Below are 17,924 nucleotides of genomic sequence, written 5' to 3'. Positions count from 1 at the left end.
AATAAAGCTAAAATGTTTTCTACCATTAGACAAGACATTTACTACAACTTCAAGGAGCAGGTTCTAAGTGCTGTTTTTTTTTTCCAAAACATGAGGATTTATTATACATATAGTGAAATGAGTATATGTTTAGGTTTTAATAAAGAAATGTAAAACTATTAAGTTTTTTTACTAAATAAAAATGTGCCTAACCACCAAAAAAAAAAAAAAAGAGTGTGCAAGAGGGACTTATGGACTCGCCTATTTGACCTCATTGCTTCCGGAGGCTGGCATATTTTTTAGTCATGATGTTCTCACACATTCTGCTTTGAGTGGTCATGTAGGGTCATATATTTGATTTAGGTTTGGAGTTTTGGTTTTTGGCCCACACACGGTGGCGTTCAGGGGTTACTCCTGGTAGGTTCAGCGGGCATATGGAATATTGGGAATCGAACCCAGGTCTGTCCCAGGTTGGCTGCATGCAAGGCAAACGCCCTACCGCTGTGCTATATGGCTCTGGCTCTCGGGTCACACATTTGAGATGTGGTGCTCACACACCTGCTGAGGTTTAGTTTTTTTTGTTTGTTTGTTTGTTTGTTTGTTTGTTTTTTGGGGGGCATATCCAGTAATGCTCAGTGGTTACTCCTGGCTATGCACTCAGAGTTCGCTTCTGGGGCCGGAAAGATAGCATGGAGGTAGGGCACTTGCCTTGCATGCAGAAGGACGGTGGTTCGAATCCCGGCATTCCATATGGTCCCCCCGCCCGAGCCTGCCAGGAGCCTGAGCGTAGAGTCAGGAGGAACCCCTGAGGGCTGCCGGGTGTGACCACCCCCCAAAAAAAAGAAATCGCTTCTGGCTTGGGGGACCATTTGGGACGCCAGGGATAGAACCGAGGTCTGTCCTAGGTCAGACACATGCAAGGCAAATGCCCTTCAGCTGTGTCACTGCTCCAGCCCATGAGGTTTATACTTTGCTGAAGTGCCATGAGTCACAAAAAGCACAGCTGTCACGACCATACTCAACACATGTGAGCTGTACAGGGGAAAGAACTGCAGACACACTGGCAAGGAAGTCATCCCAGATTCCTCAATTTTAAAAGGATGTGGAACTCCTGACAGCTTTTTTTGATGACAGGAATTTTAGAAGACAGATAAAACAGAGAAAGAGGACCAAGGCTAAGGCTTGCTTCATCTTCCCAAGGTTGCAGAGACTAAAATGAAGCATGGGCATGGGCAAGGAGAGGCATCAGAGAGCCCAAGAAAACATAGTGAATGTTTTGCACCCTTACACTGCATGGTTCTTTAAGTAGCACCAGGAGTCACCCCAAGAGCACAGAGCTGTGAGTAGCCCCTAGCACCACGGGGGTGTGAACCAGTGCTCTTATTTAAAAAGTTAATAAAATGGGGGGCCAGAGATGCAGAGATGTAGTCCAAGAGTATTTGCCTTGCATGAAGCCTAGGTTTAATGTCTGACAAGGCAAACTGAAAATAAAAGGGGAAAACATTATAATTATTATAGTTACGTGAGTATTAAAGGAAATCTAAAAAACATTTTTATTTTTTTTGGTTTTTGGGCCACACCCAGTGACGCACAGGGGTTACTCCTGGCTATGCGCTCAGAAATCACTCCTGGCTTGCGGGACCATATGGGGTGCTGGGGAATCAAACTGCAGTCCGTCCTAGGGCAAACGCCCTACCGCTTGTGCCACCACTCTGGCCCCAAGGAAATCTAAATTTTTGGGCTCCAGTCAGCAGGAAAGGCTATTGCCTTGCACATGACCAATCCTGGTTTGATCCCTGGCATCTATGTTGTGCCCTGAGCTTATAAGGAGTGATCCCTGTGTGCACAGCCAGGTGTCAGCCCTGACTCCTGAGCACTGCTGGGTATGATGCATAATTGAAAAAAAAATTTAGGATGTCATGCTGAGTCAGAAAATAGGAACTGGAGATATAGAAATGTGGGTGAGGTACTTGCTTTGCACACAGCTGACCCAGGTTTGATCCCTGGCACATCAGATGTTCCCCTAAGCCCACTGGTATGACTCCAAAGCAAGAAATATACATATATGTATATAAAAGGTAAATATCAGGGGCCAGAGAGATAGGAGGTAAGGCATTTGCCTTGCATGCACAAGAACGGTGGTTCAAATCCTGGCATCCCATATGGTCCCCAGAGCCTGCCAGGAGCGATTTCTGAGCGTAGAGCCAGGAATAACCTGAGCACTGCCGGGTGTGACCCAAAAACCAAAACCCCCCCCCAAAAAAAAGGTAAATATCAGATGATTTTGCTGAGTATAAATAAGTGATTAGGGGGCCAGAGCGGTGGTGCAAATGGTAAGGCGTCTGCCTTGCACACACTAGCCTAGGATGACCCAAAGTTCAATCCTCCAAGTCCCATATGGTCCCCTGAATGTCAATGTCAATGTGCCCCCCAAAAAAGGAAATGATTAGGTAATCCTCAATGCAAATAAAAACCCTGAAGCATGATTGATAATACTGGAAGGGCTGGAGTGATAATAGAGGGAGGGAGGGCATTTGCCTCGAATACAACCAAAGCTGGACAGACCCGGGTTTGGTCCCCAGCATCCCATATGATCCCCAAGCATGCCAGGAGCGATTTCTGAGTGCAGAGCCGGAAATAACCCTTGAGTGGCCGCAGAGTGTGACCCAAGGAAATCTAAGTTTTTGGGCTACAGTTAGCATTGCTTTGCACATGGCCAATCCTAGTTTGATTCCTGGTGTTCTATGTTGTCCCAAGCTGTATGCAAAACAATCTTATGATTTAAATGGACTAACACTGATAACAAAATACCTCACTATTCTGAGAAAAGTGATTAATAGTTGGGTGGAGGGCCCGGAGAGATAGCACAGCGGCGTTTGCCTTACAAGCAGCCGATCCAGGACCAAAGGTGGTTGGTTCAAATCCCGGTGTCCCATATGGTCCCCCGTGCCTGCCAGGGGCTATTTCTGAGCAGACAGCCAGGAGTAACCCCTGAGCACTGCCGGGTGTGGCCCAAAAACCAAAAAAAAAAAAAAAATAGTTGGGTGGAGCAATAGTAGAGTGCATATGGCAGACCTGGGTTTGATCCCTGGTATACCATATGGTCCCCCCAGCACCAGCAGGAGTAATTTTTGAATGCAGAGCCAAGGAGTAATCCCTGAGCATCATCGAGTGTGACCCCCAAAACAAAATTAAAAACCTAGTTTTTAAAATAACAAAGTCATGGTGCCAGAGTGGTGACACAAGTGGTATGGCGTTTGCCTTGCATGCAGCTAATCTAGGTTTGATCTCCCAGAGTCCCACATGGTCCCCCAAACCAGGGGCAATTTCTGAGCCCATAGCCAGGAGTAACTTGAGCGTCACTGGATATGGCCCAAAAACAAAAAAAAAAATCCAACCAAGTCAACCTAGTCATACTTTAATATATGTATATTAAGGTTAATCCTGATTAGTAAATACATAGATTTGCATAATAATACTGCAGGGTTCTCTAAGACTAATTTAACGATTCCCCATAATATAACAATAGCCATTTGATGAGTTCATCTCTTATATTAACAGAGTAATCACTGTTCAGGTTTATTTGATATTTTAGTTGGTTACATTGTTTAGATTTTTCTTTCTTAATATCAATGGCAATGGAGACTATTCTGTTACACATTGCACACAAAAATATGATTATTCAAAACAATGCACAAAAATGTTGATGTTGGATTCCTCCACCAGATCCAGGATGTGACTGTCAAGAGAACACAAGGTTCAACCAAGCATGTTGGGTGAAGGAACCAGAAGTCATATAATACATTAGAAACACATATCTGGTAGAACAGTGCAACATTGGCAGTGCCTCCAAGGACTGGAATTACTTTATACTAACCAGTACATAACTAAAAAGGTATCATTCAGCAGAAAAAGATAGCTGCCAGGGTGTTATGAACCATTTCTCCATTTCTACCTTAAAAAAAGATCTTTTTTTTTTTTTTTGATAGTCTTAAAGAATACTGCTTTAGAAATGAATCAGATGTGAAGAACAGTGTGCACAACTCCAACTAAAATCCTATGGTAGCCTGGACAGTAAGTACATTAAGACTCTAAAACTGCAGCTCCTTTTGGATTCCCCAAAGTGTTTCTGCACTCTTCTTCAAACGAGCTTCCTCTTCAGTCGTCAGAGTCACCTTCACAACATCCGAGATTCCATTCTGTCCCAAGATGCAAGGCACACTCAGAAAGACGTCATCTTTGATTCCATAGAGACCCTGAAGACAAAGTGAAAAAATAGTTTATGTCTGTCCATGTGCCCTGATATTTCCCAAGACTTCATTGCTGGGGCTGGTGAGATAGTACACAGCAGGTACACTTGTCTTGCACACAATCAACCCAGGTTCAATTCCCAGTACCCTATATGATCTCTTGAGCCCCATTAGGAGTAATTCCTGAGTACAGAGCCAGGAGTAGGCTTGAACATCACCAGGCTAAAACAAAGTCTTCCATTTGCTCGAGTTGCAAAACTTAATGTAACTTAGTAAGTTGACATTTCTTTCAAGATTTTCATTTAGGATGTCATGAATATATAACAAAAAGCCATTAAAGTAGAAATATTTTCCATTTTATTTTGGGGGGGGGGTCACACCCGGCAGCGCTCATGGGTTACTTCCGGCTCTATGCTCAGAAATCGCTCCTTGCATGCGGAAAGACAAGACAGCTGTTCGAATTCCAGCATCCCATATGGTCCCCTGAGCCTGCCAGGAGCTATTTCTGAGCAGATAGCCAGGAGTAATCCCTGAGAACAGCTGGGTGTGGCCCAAAAAACAAAAAACAAAAAAAAAAAAGAAAGAAAGAAAGAAAGAAAGAAAGAAAGAAAGAAAGAAAGAAAGAAAGAAAGAAAGAAAGAGAGAGAGAGAGAGAGAGAGAGAGAGAGAGAGAGAGAGAGAGAGAGAGAGAGAGAGAGAGAGAGAGAGAGAGAGAGAAAGAAAGAAAGAAAGAAAGAAGAAAGAAAGAAAGAAAGAAAGAAAGAAAGAAAGAAAGAAAGAAAGAAAGAAAGAAAGAAAGAAAGAAAGAAAGAAAGAAAGAAAGAAAGAAAGAAAGAAAGAAAGAAAGAAAGAAAGAAAGAAAGAAAGAAAGAAAGAAAGAAAGAAAGAAAGAAAGAAAGAAAGAAAGAAAGAAATAGCTCCAGGCAGGCTCGGGTAACCACATAGGGTGCTGGGATTCAAACCACCATCCTTCTGCATGCATTAAGGCAAATTCCTTACCTCCATGCTATCTCTCCGGTCCCTCCATTTTACGTTTTTAAAGGTTTCTGGATTGGTTTTTTGGGCCATACCAGGCAATGCTCAGAGGTTACTCCTGGCTCTATGCTCAGAAATTGCTCCTGGCAATGGGGCCAGAGAGAATGCATAGCAGTAGGGCATTTGCCTTGCACGCAGCTGACCAAGGATAGACGATCGTTTGAATTCCAGCATCCCATATGGTTCCTTGTGCCTACCTGGAGCAGAGCCAGGAGTAACCCCTATGTGCCACCTGGTGTGACCCAAAAATAAACAAACAAAAAGAGATCACTCCTGGTAAGCTCAGGGAACCATGCGGAATGCCAGAAATTGAACCTGGTTCGTCCTGGGTTGGCCGCATGCAAGGCAAATGTCTTATCGCTGTGCTATCTCTCCAGCCCCAGATTTTCCATTTTAAAAGAAAATATCAACTACTGCCTTTATATTAACATTTTGCTAACTCTAATGAAATGTGTATTTTCTCAAAGAAAAGTCTTATTTCTGGAGCCAGAGCAATAGTATAGCACATAAGGTGTTTGAGTTTGCACAGGCTGACATGAGTTTGATCACAGGTACCACATATAGTATCCCAAGCTCTCTAGAAGTAATCCCTGAGTGCAGAGCCAGGAATAAGTCCTGAGCACTGTCAGATGTGACCCCCAAACAAACAAACATTATTTGTTTCATCAATGCACACCCATCTTAATATAACTAAATATACTATTTTTCAGTTAACTTTTCAAATATCTGTGTACTAAACAGTGCGAAGACACTTTGTTACTAATTGCTTTTCATCTCAGAAGAAATTGTTAATAGCAAAAATTAATTATATTCAACATAAAAACTACATACGCCTACCTTAATCATGGTGGAAATTGGATGCACTCGCCTAAGATTCTTCATCATACTTTCTGCCAAGTCACCAACAGAGAGCCCAATGGCCCAGGATGTATAGCCTTTCAGTTTAATCACTTCATAAGCACTGTAGGGTAGAGAAGGGAAGAGCAGGAAAAGATAAGATAGAAGAAACAAAGCTTTCACTAACACATACTTTAAAGTAAATATTATCACAAGATTGACCCAAATCCCTAGGATACATGTTCTGAGACACTTTTTATGGGGGCATTCAAAAAAGTGTCAGCAATAGCAAATAAAATATGGAAGCAGCAGAGCCCAGAGAGATAGCACAGTGGTGTTCGCCTTGCAAGCAGCCGATCCAGGACCAAAGGTGGTCGGTTCGAATCCCGGTGTCCCATATGGTCCCCCGTGCCTGCCAGGAGCTATCTCTGAGCAGACAGCCAGGAGTAACCCCTGAGCACTGCCGGGTGTGGCCCAAAAACCAAAAAAAAAAAAAAAAAAGTGCTTTCACACAGAGTATTACATAGTAGAATGGTTGAGCCGGAGTGATAGCACAGTCAGCAGTAGGGCATTTGCCTTGCACAAAGCCAATCTAGGATGGACCTATGTTTGATCCCCGGCAACCCACATGATCCCCGAGCCTGCCAGAAGTGATTTCTGAGTGCAGAGCCAGGAGTAACCCCTGAGCACTCCTCAGATGTGACCCCAAAACAAAACATAGTGGAATGGTTATCCCATCAACAATTAACAGGAGATGTAGCTCAACACTAGAGCACTTGCCTTACATTACTTAGTGCTCTGGATTTTATTCCTAATACTGAATTTATTTTTATTTACTTGGTTTTGGGGCTATCCCTGGTAGTGTTCAGGGATATTCCTGATGGTACTTAGGGAACCACATGAGATGCTAAGGATTGAACCTGGGCTGGCTGTGTAGAAGGCAAGCATTCTACCCTCTGTAATACTGCTCTGGCCCACTAATACTGAACTGTTTAAAAATGCAGCTTCCTCTCTGATCTGCCAGGTGCGATCGTCCCACTGCCACAATGCAGATTTTTAACTTTTTTTCTTTTATTCCTTTTTTATTTTTCAAGATGCCGATTTTTTGTGAAAACCTTACAGGAAGACTACTACTCTTGAGGTTGAACCTTTGGATACAATAGAAACTAAAAAGGTTAGGATTCTGGTTAAGCAGAATTCCTGGGGCCAGAGAGATAATACAATACATAGGATAAAGTTGACAGCCCTGGTTCAATCCCTAGCAGTCTGTACGATTGCCCAAACCCTGCTAGGAGTGATTCCTGAGCGCAGAAAGGAGTAAGTCCTGAACCACCACCAGGTATGGGGCAAAAGTCAAAATTAAAAAATTAAAATTTAATTAAAATTAAAAAATAAGCAAGGAGGGGGCCGGTGAGTTGGCGCTAGAGATAAGAGATAAGGTGTCTGCCTTGCAAGTGCTAGCCAAGGAAGGACCGCGCTTCGATCCCCCGGCGTCCCATATGGTACCCCCAAGCCAGGAGCAATTGCTGAGCGCTTAGCCAGGAGTAACCCCTGAGCATCAAACTGGTGTGCCCGAAAAAACAACAACAACAACAACAAAACAAACAAACAAACAAGGAGGGGCCAGAGAGATAGCATGGAGGTAAGGCATTTGCCTTGCATGCAGAAGGTCGGTGGTTCAAATCCCAGCATCCCATATGGTCCCTGCCAGGAGTGATTTCTGAGCATAGAGCCAGGAGTAACCCTTGAGCACTGCCAGGTGTGACCCAAAAACCAAAAACCAAAACAAAAAACAAAAAACAACCACAAAACAAAACCAGGGCCAGAGCAATATCACAGTGGTAGGGCATTTGCCTTGTACGTTATGGTTCCCGGAGTTCCATATGGTCCCCCAAGCCAGGAGCAATTTCTGAGTGCAGAGCCAGGAGTAACCCCTAAGCATCACCGGTGAGGCCCCAAAACAAGAAAACAAACCCAAATTATCAAATGATATTCCATTACCTGTCAACGACTTGTTTGTGAACTTGTTTCCACTGTTCTTTATCTGCGTCAGTACCTAAATCAGGGTGCAGATTCTTCAGAGAAACTCCAGCAACATTCACTCCACTCCACACAGGCACTAAGGAAATAGTACAGAACACAGTTATTTCCATATATTAGCCAGAAGACTAGTAATTCTGGTCTAGTTTTCTAACTCTTTTTTACTTCTGGGGCATGAGCAGTGGGTAAGGGAGAATGGCTTCCATTTTTTTCCAGTTTGGGGGCCACATCTAATGGTGAGCCTCATCTAGCACTGATCCAATTCAAGGCTTCTATATAGAGCATGTTTTTCAGCCTGTTGCACAACCTCCGTGGCCCTAATTCTCTTCTCTTTTCTGTGGAGGATTACCACCATTTGGTAGGTAATTTAAATTTAAAGATTACTTTAAATTTGGGGGGGACGACTTACATAAAATTAAGAATTTTTGCTGCAGTCTTATTTCCCCAAACTACTGGGATATTTAAATCTTCTATATCTGAATACAAGACTGTAACATTTTTCTTGGCTTAAGTTCTTAAGAATACATACAAATTTCAAGCAGCTTTCAACTGGGATAATCAAGTTTTATATACTGATTAGATGGTCTTACACTTTAAGGCAAAGCAGTGCAAATCCCAAATAAATATCAGGGACACTAAATGAGGTTATCCTTTTTGGTTTGTTGTTTGGGGGCCAAACCCAGAAGTGCTCAGGATTATCTCCTGCATTTGCACTCAATAAACACTCCTTACAGGCTCAGAGGACCATATGGGATGTTAAGGATTGAACCCATGTCAGCTGCATGTAAGGCAAACATCCTACCCATTTTATGTGCTGTCCTCTCTAGCCCCCTAAATGAGGTTATCTTAAGAGCTACTCTCTTACTCCATAAAGTCATTGTACAAACTGCACAACTATATTCCCCATCCCTCATGCCACAAAATGATTAAAATCTCAATTTCTAAGATGCAATACCCTGATGAATGCGTATAAATTGTAATTTGATGTAATAACACACTATCTTTCAGTTTTTTAAAACCATCTTTTTTTTTGTTTTTTTTTGGGCCACACCCGGTGACGCTCAGGGGTTACTACTGGCTATGTGCTCAGAAATCACTCCTGGCTTGGGGAACCAAATGGGACACCGGGGGGATTGAATCATGAATGGTCCATACTAGGTTAGCACATGCCAGGCAAACGCCATACTGCTAGTGCCACCACTCTGGCCCAATACCTTCTCTTTTACAAAAGAAAGATAAAAAAATTATACATACCACTAGAGTCACCGTGCTCCCCAAGGACCCATCCATGGCAACTTGATGGGTGCACACCCAGTCTTTCCCCCATGAGGTAACGGAATCGGGCTGAATCCAGATTGCAACCACTTCCAATAACACGGTTTTTGGGAAAGCCGCTTATTTTCCAGGCAACATAGGTCAAGACATCCACTGTGAACAAAAATATTGGGCAAAGGTTCTAGGTGAACATTAGATAATTATTGTAGGTTTAAGAGATACAGGTCTAGATGCTCTTGAACCTGATAGTAGTAACCAGCATTTTTTGTTTTATTTTGAGACCTAACAGTGCTGGAGGGTCTGCATCCAGCAGTGTTTGGGAGACCAATCACTGCAATGAGTCATACTGGGTTTCAATGAACTATTTCTCCAGCCAACAATCAAGTTTATATTATTGTTTTGGGAATACACCTGGTGATGCTGAGGGCTTAATATAGGCTCTTAGCTCAGGAATTACTCCTGGTGCTGCTCAGGAGAGACCATATGGAATAGCAGGGATTGAATCCAGGTTGGCAGCATACAAGGCAAATGCCCAACTTGATGAACCAGCCTGTTAGTGCTTTTAAATCCTCTATTCATTGCAAAACACAGCAAATACTTGATGCATTCAGAAGTATAAATCTAAGGAAAATAAGCCATATACCCATTAAGAGAATAAGACACTATTCATAAACTTAGTTCTTATCTAAGATTCTTCCAGTAACCGGTCCCCCCACCCCACAGTGTTGGAAACCAAATCTAGGGCCTACACATGCAGAGCATATGCACTACAAGTTTCAACAGCATTCACAGGCATTTAGTTCACTTCAGTGTATCTGCGTGTCTAGGAAAATGAAGAATACAAGAAAACACATACATAGAATATAATGGTTATTATAGGCTATTGGGAGGGAGGGGCAAACATCCAGCAGTGCTCAGGGATTACTTCTGGCTATGCTCAGGAATTATTCCCAGTGAACTCAAGAGGAACCATATGAGATGCCAGGGATTAAATACAGGTCAACCACATGTAAGTGCCCTACCCACTGTAGTATGTCCCTGGCCCCTCTATTTTATGCAAGTAAAAATCTCGAAAAAGTAAAAATAAAACCTCACCTGGATTGGAAACAACAAGCAATTTGCAGTTCGGACTGTATTTCACAACATTAGGAATGATGAATTTAAAAATGTTCACGTTTCGCTGGACCAGATTCAGACGGCTTTCTCCTTCTTGCTGGCGTGCACCGGCTGTGATAATGACCAGCTTGGAATTGGCTGTCACGCTGTAGTCTAGAGAGGCAAGCAGATTTAGGCTTTGGTTAACTGACAAAAATCTGATCCAGACTTTTCCTGAGAAATTTTCATCATTTTCTCGTGAATGTGGTAAACACCTCTAAAGCTTTTTGGTTCTGTTTTGGAAGTTTTATAACGGTAACTTGATGGGCAAAAGAAAATCAGTACCTTCCTTGTATTCCAATTTTAGTTAGATTGTGACTTTTTACAATTACAATTGGATTAAGCTGAATAGATGCTGATTTGACTCTCACATTAAATGAGAAGCCCCCTAGTTCTTTTGTGATCTGAGATCAGTGTCAACCCTCTTCCATTTCTACACAACACTAGATTTCTTTTTTTCATTTTTCTTTCGGTTTTTGGGTCACATCTAGTGATGCTGAGGGAGTACTCCTGGCTTTGGGGGACCATATGGGATGCCAGGGATTGAACTCAGATCCATCCTGGGTCAGCCGTGAGCAAGGCAAATGCCTTCCCACTGTGCTATCGCTCCAACCCAACACTAAATTTCTTTCACTTCTTTGTTTGCTTTCATTTCTGCGCCACAAAGGTGAGGCTATGGAGACCAGAAGTGCTGGACACTGAACCCAGGGTCTCACATGGGAGAGCAATTGCCATTTCTATTTTAAAAATTTGGGGAGGCAGTCACACCTGGTGTGCTCAGTGCTTACTGGCCCTATAACCAGTGATTAATGACAGTACTTAGGATATCATATGGGGTGCCAGAGGTCTCACATGGGAACTATAGCAAGGAACTTGCCTTATCCACGGTCCTATTACTCCAGGTAACTTTCACTTTTTAAAATTTAGTTTTTGGTTTTAGTGTCACACTTGGCAGTGCTCCGGGGTTACTCCTGGCTCTATGCTCAGAAATCGCTCCTGGCAGGCTCGGGGGACCATATGAGATGCCAGGATTCGAGCCACTGTCCTCTGCATGCAAGGCAAACACCCTACCTCCATGCTATCTCTCCAGCCCTCACTTTTATTTTATGTATTTATTTTTGGTTTTTGGGTCACACCCGGCAGCACTCAGGGTTACTTCTAACTCTAGGCTCAGAAATCACTCCTGCAGGCTCGGGGGGACCATTTGAGATGCTAGGATTCAAACCACTGTCCTTCTGCATGCAAGGCAAACGCCCTATTGCCATGCTATCTCTCGGGCCACCTCACTTTTATTTTTATGTATTACTACTAAACCATGGTAATAAGACTATAAGAACATGAGTTTTAAGCACTATCCAGATGATTAAAGGAAGAAAGTGAGAACAGAGTCCAGGCACAGAGCATGTCACCCACAAATGAGGAGGTGGATATCTGGCAGAGAAATGGTCAATGATTTTCAAGTACTATCTTGACACTATCTGAACAGACACTACATAGTCTGCACCCAGGTCAGAGTTTCCCAACTAGAGCTTGTATGTGTGGGAAGGGACAAGGCGAGGATATTCACTGACCATGTTCATTTACGTAATTTTCAATACCTGTCAGTGAAAGAAAGTAAGTGTAATTAGTTTTAAGTATTAGGAGTAGAAGAGAGCTCAATAGGTTGGAGCTTGTGCTTTGCATATAAAGGTCCTAGGTTTGAGCAATAGCACCACATATTCCCAAGTACCACTAGAAATGACTCTTGAACAGAGGCAGAAATAGTCCTGCACCCAGACAGACATGATCCATAATTCATCTTAAACAAGTATAAGAAGGAATAGTTAAATATGGACTAGAGGATTGGTATTTGTTTTATGTTCTTTGTTTTTATTTTGGAGAGATTGAGCCACACTTGGCTGTGCTCAGAAGTTACTCCTGACTCTGTGCTCAGACCATATGAGAAGATGGGGAACCATGGTCAGCCACATGCAAGGAAAGCACCATATTCAATTCTGTACTATCTCTCTGGCCCAGGGCTTAGAAATTTTACGAACTGCATTCTAATTTGCATGATTTCCAAATCGTGAACAGATTGGATTTCCACCTAAAGCCACTTAATAGGATTAGAAACTTTAATATCAATAGTTACCAATACAAAACTATTCAAAAGCTCACTTATGTATAAAATGGAAATCTTTAAAGAGTTGGAGCTGAAATAGGGAAGAGACAATATCTAACCCTTGGCAGCCTTAGATTACAAAACTCAGGATTGCCAAACAGTGGGTGGAGATGGTGGGGGAGGAATGAGTCAAATTAGAAGTAACTGAGCACACTGGTATAGTATCTTGGGCAGTTTGGCTATGGTGGGTGTAGTGATTTTGCACATCAAAACCATAAACATTGACATTGTTGTAACCATGTTACGTTACCCAAGCTATAATAAGAACATAAAAGTAGGGGTCAGAGAGATAGCATGTAGGTAAGGCATTTGCCTTTCATGCAGGAGGTCATTGGTTCGAATCCTGGCATCCCGTATGGTCCCCCGTGCCTGCCAGGAGCAATTTCTGAGCCTGGAGCCAGGAATAACCCCTGAACACTGCTGGGTGTGACCCAAAAACCACAAAAAAAAAAAAAAAAAAAAAAAAAAAGAACATAAAAGTAAAGAACGAAGCCAGAGCAAAAGCACAGCATTAGAGCATTGGTCTTGTATGTGGCCAACCTGGGGACTGACCCAAGTTCAATCCCTGGCATCCCTTATGGTCCCCTGAGCCTGCCAGGAGCAATTTCTGAGTGCAGAGCCAGAGTGCCATTGGCCCAGAAACCAAAAGTAAATAAATACAACAAAATATTAAAAATAAATAAAAGTGGGCCCAGAGAGATAGCACAGCGGCGTTTGCCTTGCAAGCAGCCGATCCAGGACCAAAGGTGATAGGTTCGAATCCTGGTGTCCCACATGGTCCCCCGTGCCTGCCAGGAGCTATTTCTGAGCAGACAGCCAGAAGTAACCCCTGAGCACTGCCGGGTGTGACCCAAAATAAATAAATAAATAAATAAATAAATAAATAAAAAGTAAAGAGCTAGGATTTGTGACTGATAAATTCAAGAGTGAAGTCTAGCATGGGTTATAATATAAATCTGAAATTAACCTTTGCCAGAGACAATTTTTGGTGTTTTAAGGAAAAGGCTGCCATGTTGGAGATCCATCATCTCTCCTTTCAATTTGTCTTCCATGACATCAACAAGAGCAAGCTCATCTGCCAGGTCCTAAAAGAGACACAAATTTCAGATAAATGAAAAACTGTGCTACCTCCAAATTTTTAGAAAAGCTTTTTTTGCTTTTTTGCAAAGCTTCCTGTATTTCCGGCATCTGAGAGTTCTGGTACTTAGCTTGAAGACTCATTGCTAATGTAAGGCAGAATCCCACCAACAAGCTGACAGATAGTGGAGGAAGTGCTAACTCTCTCCTCAACATTCTCCTACTGGACCACCTATGAGGTAGCTCCACTGCATAGTAACACTGAATTGGGGATGCTTAGGATTTGGTACAGTTATGTGAAACTGTTCCATTTACTCTCTAAGATTCAGTTGTATACATTCATTTTTGTTGTTGTTCATTAAATAGGTGATATTCCAAGACATGGAATTTTAAAAAAGGGACGTTTTGGATCATTTGGTTATTTTTTTCCATATATTAATTCATTACATATATATACCATATATTATCAATAGATTATTGATATATTATTATAAATTATATATAAAGATATATTCCATTATATATATATATAGTTTTTTGTTTGGTTTGGTTTGGCTTTTGAGTCACACCAAGCAGTGCCCTGGGCTTATTATTGGCACTGTGCTCAGTGGTGTTGCTAGCAGATCACTAATGGTGAGCTCAGGAACATGGGTACCAGGGATCAAACCAGGTAAACTACATGCAAGGCAAATGCCTTACCCACTGTACTATCTTTTTGGCCCTTTTATTTATTTTGAATCATACCCAACAGTGTGCAGGGGACTTTAAGTGGTATCAAGGATTGAACTGGGGTCAGTTAAATACAGGGCATATCAGCCCCATACTACCTCTCCAGTCTTAATAACATCAGTTTTGGTTTTGTGCTCAAGGATTACTCCTGGATCTGTGCTCAGGAATCATTCCTGGCAGTGCTTGGAAGACCATATGAGATGCTGAGGATCAAACCTATGCCAGCCACATGCAAGGCAAATGCTCTCTCTGCTGTGCTATTACTCTGGCCCCAAAATAATCAGTGTTATATAAAACAAAATATAGGAGCCAGGAGTCTTAGCATAGCAGAGAGGGATTTTTGTCTTGCACACTGCCAACCCAGGTTCAATCCCTGGCATCCCATATGATCCACCAGCCTGCCAGAAGTGATTTCTAAGAGCAGAGCCAGAAGGAACCCTTTAGCACTGTTGAATGTGACTCAACACCCACCCAAAAATAGATTTGGGCACTACAAACTATCAGTGAAAAATATCTTTTCAGTTAAACCTATAAAATTTCAGATATGCACTTCAGAACAGGAACAATAACAGCCTGAATACAAATGGAATGTGGGCAATCATAAACAAAGATGTTCTTGCTGAAATCTACAACCAAATCATATCTAACATAACAGGGCTTACTCTTTAGCCACACCTAGGTTACAAAGATTCCCCCCCAAAAAAAAATCACCAGCAGTTCAGTTTAATAATTTCTAGCAAAATAGCTATGTAAAAAGAGCAGTATGTTTGGTGGGTAGGGCATTTTTTTGTGTGCTTGACCAAGCTGGATCCAATTCCCAGCATCCCATATGGTCCCCGAGCCTGCCAGATGTAATTTCTGAGTGCAGAGCCAGGAGTAACTCTTCCATCCAAAAATGAAAGGGACGATGGAGATTTCAGAAAGCAACTCCAAACTGAAGAGTTACTTCTAATCTAGTGAGAGTTAATAAACAATGTGTCTTTTACTAAAAATTCTCCTTGAGCAACCTATGTGTTATTAGAACACTCTGTTTCCCATCTTCAGCAGGATTTTAATTTTAGGTTTGTTAGGTTTTTGTTTTGGTTTTTGGGTCACACCTGGCAGTGCTCAGAAGCTACTTCTCGCTCTGTGCTCCGAAGTCACTTCTGGCAGACAGGGGGACCAAATGAGATGACAGGATTCGAACCATGATTGGCCCTGGATTGGCTGCATGCCAGGCAAATACCCTACCGCTATCTCTCTGGCTCCTAATTTTATTTTCAATGAATAAATTATTTAAAATAGATGTAACAGAGTGACAGTACAGCAGGAAGGAGGTTTGCCTTGCACAGAGCTGACTTAGGTTTAATCCTTGGTATCACAGATAGTCTCTCAAGCTTTTCAGGATCTCAGTACAGTCAGAATTAATCCCTGAGCACCACTAGGTGTGGCCCCCCCAAAAAATCAACATGACATAATTGTAGCTTTGGGGCCAGAGTGGATAAGGCACTTGCCTTACACTCAGCAGACCAAGGTTAAATCCCCAGCATCTCAGATGGTCCCCGGAGTCTACCAAATGTGATCCCTAAGCACAGAGCCACGAATAAGCCCTGAGTACTACCAAGCATGGCCCCCACCAAAATAAATACACGAATAAAAATATAATAAATGTAGCTTGTTTGAAGGTATGGGCTCTTTTTATCTGTAACTCATGCATGTGAAAACAACTCTGTGATTTAAGGAATTATGTCTCCAGCCTAATAGCTTTTGCAACTTTTTGTTCAAATTCCTTTTTGAAATAACATGTCTCAAAAACTTTGTTTTACATAAAATTCTCTGGAAAGCAGAAATTGCATGGGTGAAACTATCTGGCTTCCAAAGTGAACTCTCACTTACCTTCATTAAGATACTGATGGCACAGGCCATGCCAACAGCACCAACCCCCACAACTGTGATCTTATTCTGAGGGGCATGTTCTTCCTTAAAGAGGTTCTGAATCAGTTGATCCTTGAGAGTTGCCATCCTGGATGAAGAACGAAAAGGAACCTATAGAAGGAAAGCCATGCACTGTCACTGTATCTTCCTTAAGTCAGCGCCTGTTAGCCAAAAACTCTATTGATAAAGTTTATTTATTTATTTATTTATTTATTTTGGTTTTTGGGCCACACCCGGTAACGCTCAGGGGTTACTCCTGGCTATGCGCTCAGAAGTTGCTCCTGGCTTGGGGGACCATATGGGACACCGGGGGATCGAACCGCGGTCCGTCCAAGGCTAGCGCAGGCAAGGCAGGCGCACCTTACCTTTAGCACCACCGCCCGGCCCCAATAAAGTTTATTTTTTACTTCCTTTTGGGATTACTTGCCACTAAGAAATCACAATGGACAAGGGAAAAAAGCTGAAGGGGGAAGAAACTCTAAAGACAACCTTAAAGGAAGGTTGAAACTAGGATCTTGAAGGTGAAGGGACTCACCTTGGCATGGAAAAATAATACTGAGGTTTCGGTATAAGTAGAACCTCCAGAAGAGTCACTTGTCTTGGAAGCTTGGGTGAAACTAAAGATTTCAGACGACTCACTCATCTTGGAACTATGAACCCCAAATAGGGCCGGCCTTTTTTAAACAAAATCACTGAACCCCTGACCAGCTCTACTCCTTTATTTAATTAAGGACCAGAGAGATATCTACTAGTCAAGAAGTGTCATTAACCGCTCAAGGCAGGACCCATACATAGTAGTAGTAAAAGCTCTGAACTCTGCACATGCGTGCTCACTCGCCCCGCCCATTCAGAAGAGAGGGCGGGGATAAGACCAGCTCCGCCAATCACAGGAGGCCTGGGGGCCTTGGCCCCGCCCAGACCCGGAAAACCTGCGTCTGCCCTTCCCCCACCCATCAGGCCACAAAATTTCTGCGCTTGCGCATTGTACAACTCCGGGCCAGCCAGTAGCAGATGGGCCCAGGGCTCCTAAGAACTCCGCCTGCAAGCAAAACAGTTAGCCAGGGCTCTTTCTAGGTCAGAGGGGATAAGCTCGGAGTTGAGACTTTAGACTTAGCTAGTGTAAGTAAGCAGGCTTTAACTGCGTAAGGCCCAGCTCACTGTTTGCGCCTGGCCTGGCAGGCAGTCAGCACCAGGCCAACCCGCAATACCAGGAACCAGAGACGATTTAGCCAGCCAACTGCGAGGGAGGCGCCTCCTGTGGCTTCTTGGGATACTTGTTGCAAAGGTTAGAGGACTGGTATGAGGACATCTTGTCGTTACAGGAAGTGTAGAGCTAATTGCAGAAAAAAGCCTATGTGGCCTAGACCCCAAAAGTGAACAGATGTGATGGAATCCTAAATTTTCAGAGATATGAGGGGTGCATGGAGGAGGATTTCTGTACTGCTAATTCAACGTGAACTGCATTCTTTGGA

At 42.8% G+C, this 17,924-nt stretch overlaps 1 protein-coding gene across 1 annotated transcript; it reads right to left on the bottom strand.

Annotated features, from left to right (window-relative positions):
• Positions 1-3,444: 3,444 nt before the first annotated feature.
• LDHA (lactate dehydrogenase A) lies at positions 3,445-16,563 on the bottom strand. The gene is made up of 7 exons (XM_049781062.1): positions 16,414-16,563; positions 13,700-13,817; positions 10,512-10,685; positions 9,396-9,569; positions 8,103-8,220; positions 6,102-6,225; positions 3,445-4,235 (listed from the first exon to the last, which is right to left on the bottom strand). Exons 1-7 carry the CDS (start codon positions 16,537-16,539, stop codon positions 4,071-4,073), a joined length of 999 nt encoding a protein of 332 aa, XP_049637019.1. The 5' UTR covers positions 16,540-16,563; the 3' UTR covers positions 3,445-4,070.
• Positions 16,564-17,924: the final 1,361 nt, after the last annotated feature.

The sequence above is a fragment of the Suncus etruscus genome, chromosome 9, assembly GCF_024139225.1.
Source record: "Suncus etruscus isolate mSunEtr1 chromosome 9, mSunEtr1.pri.cur, whole genome shotgun sequence".
NCBI lineage: Eukaryota > Metazoa > Chordata > Mammalia > Eulipotyphla > Soricidae > Suncus > Suncus etruscus.
This window is presented reverse-complemented; position numbering and strand designations above follow the sequence as displayed.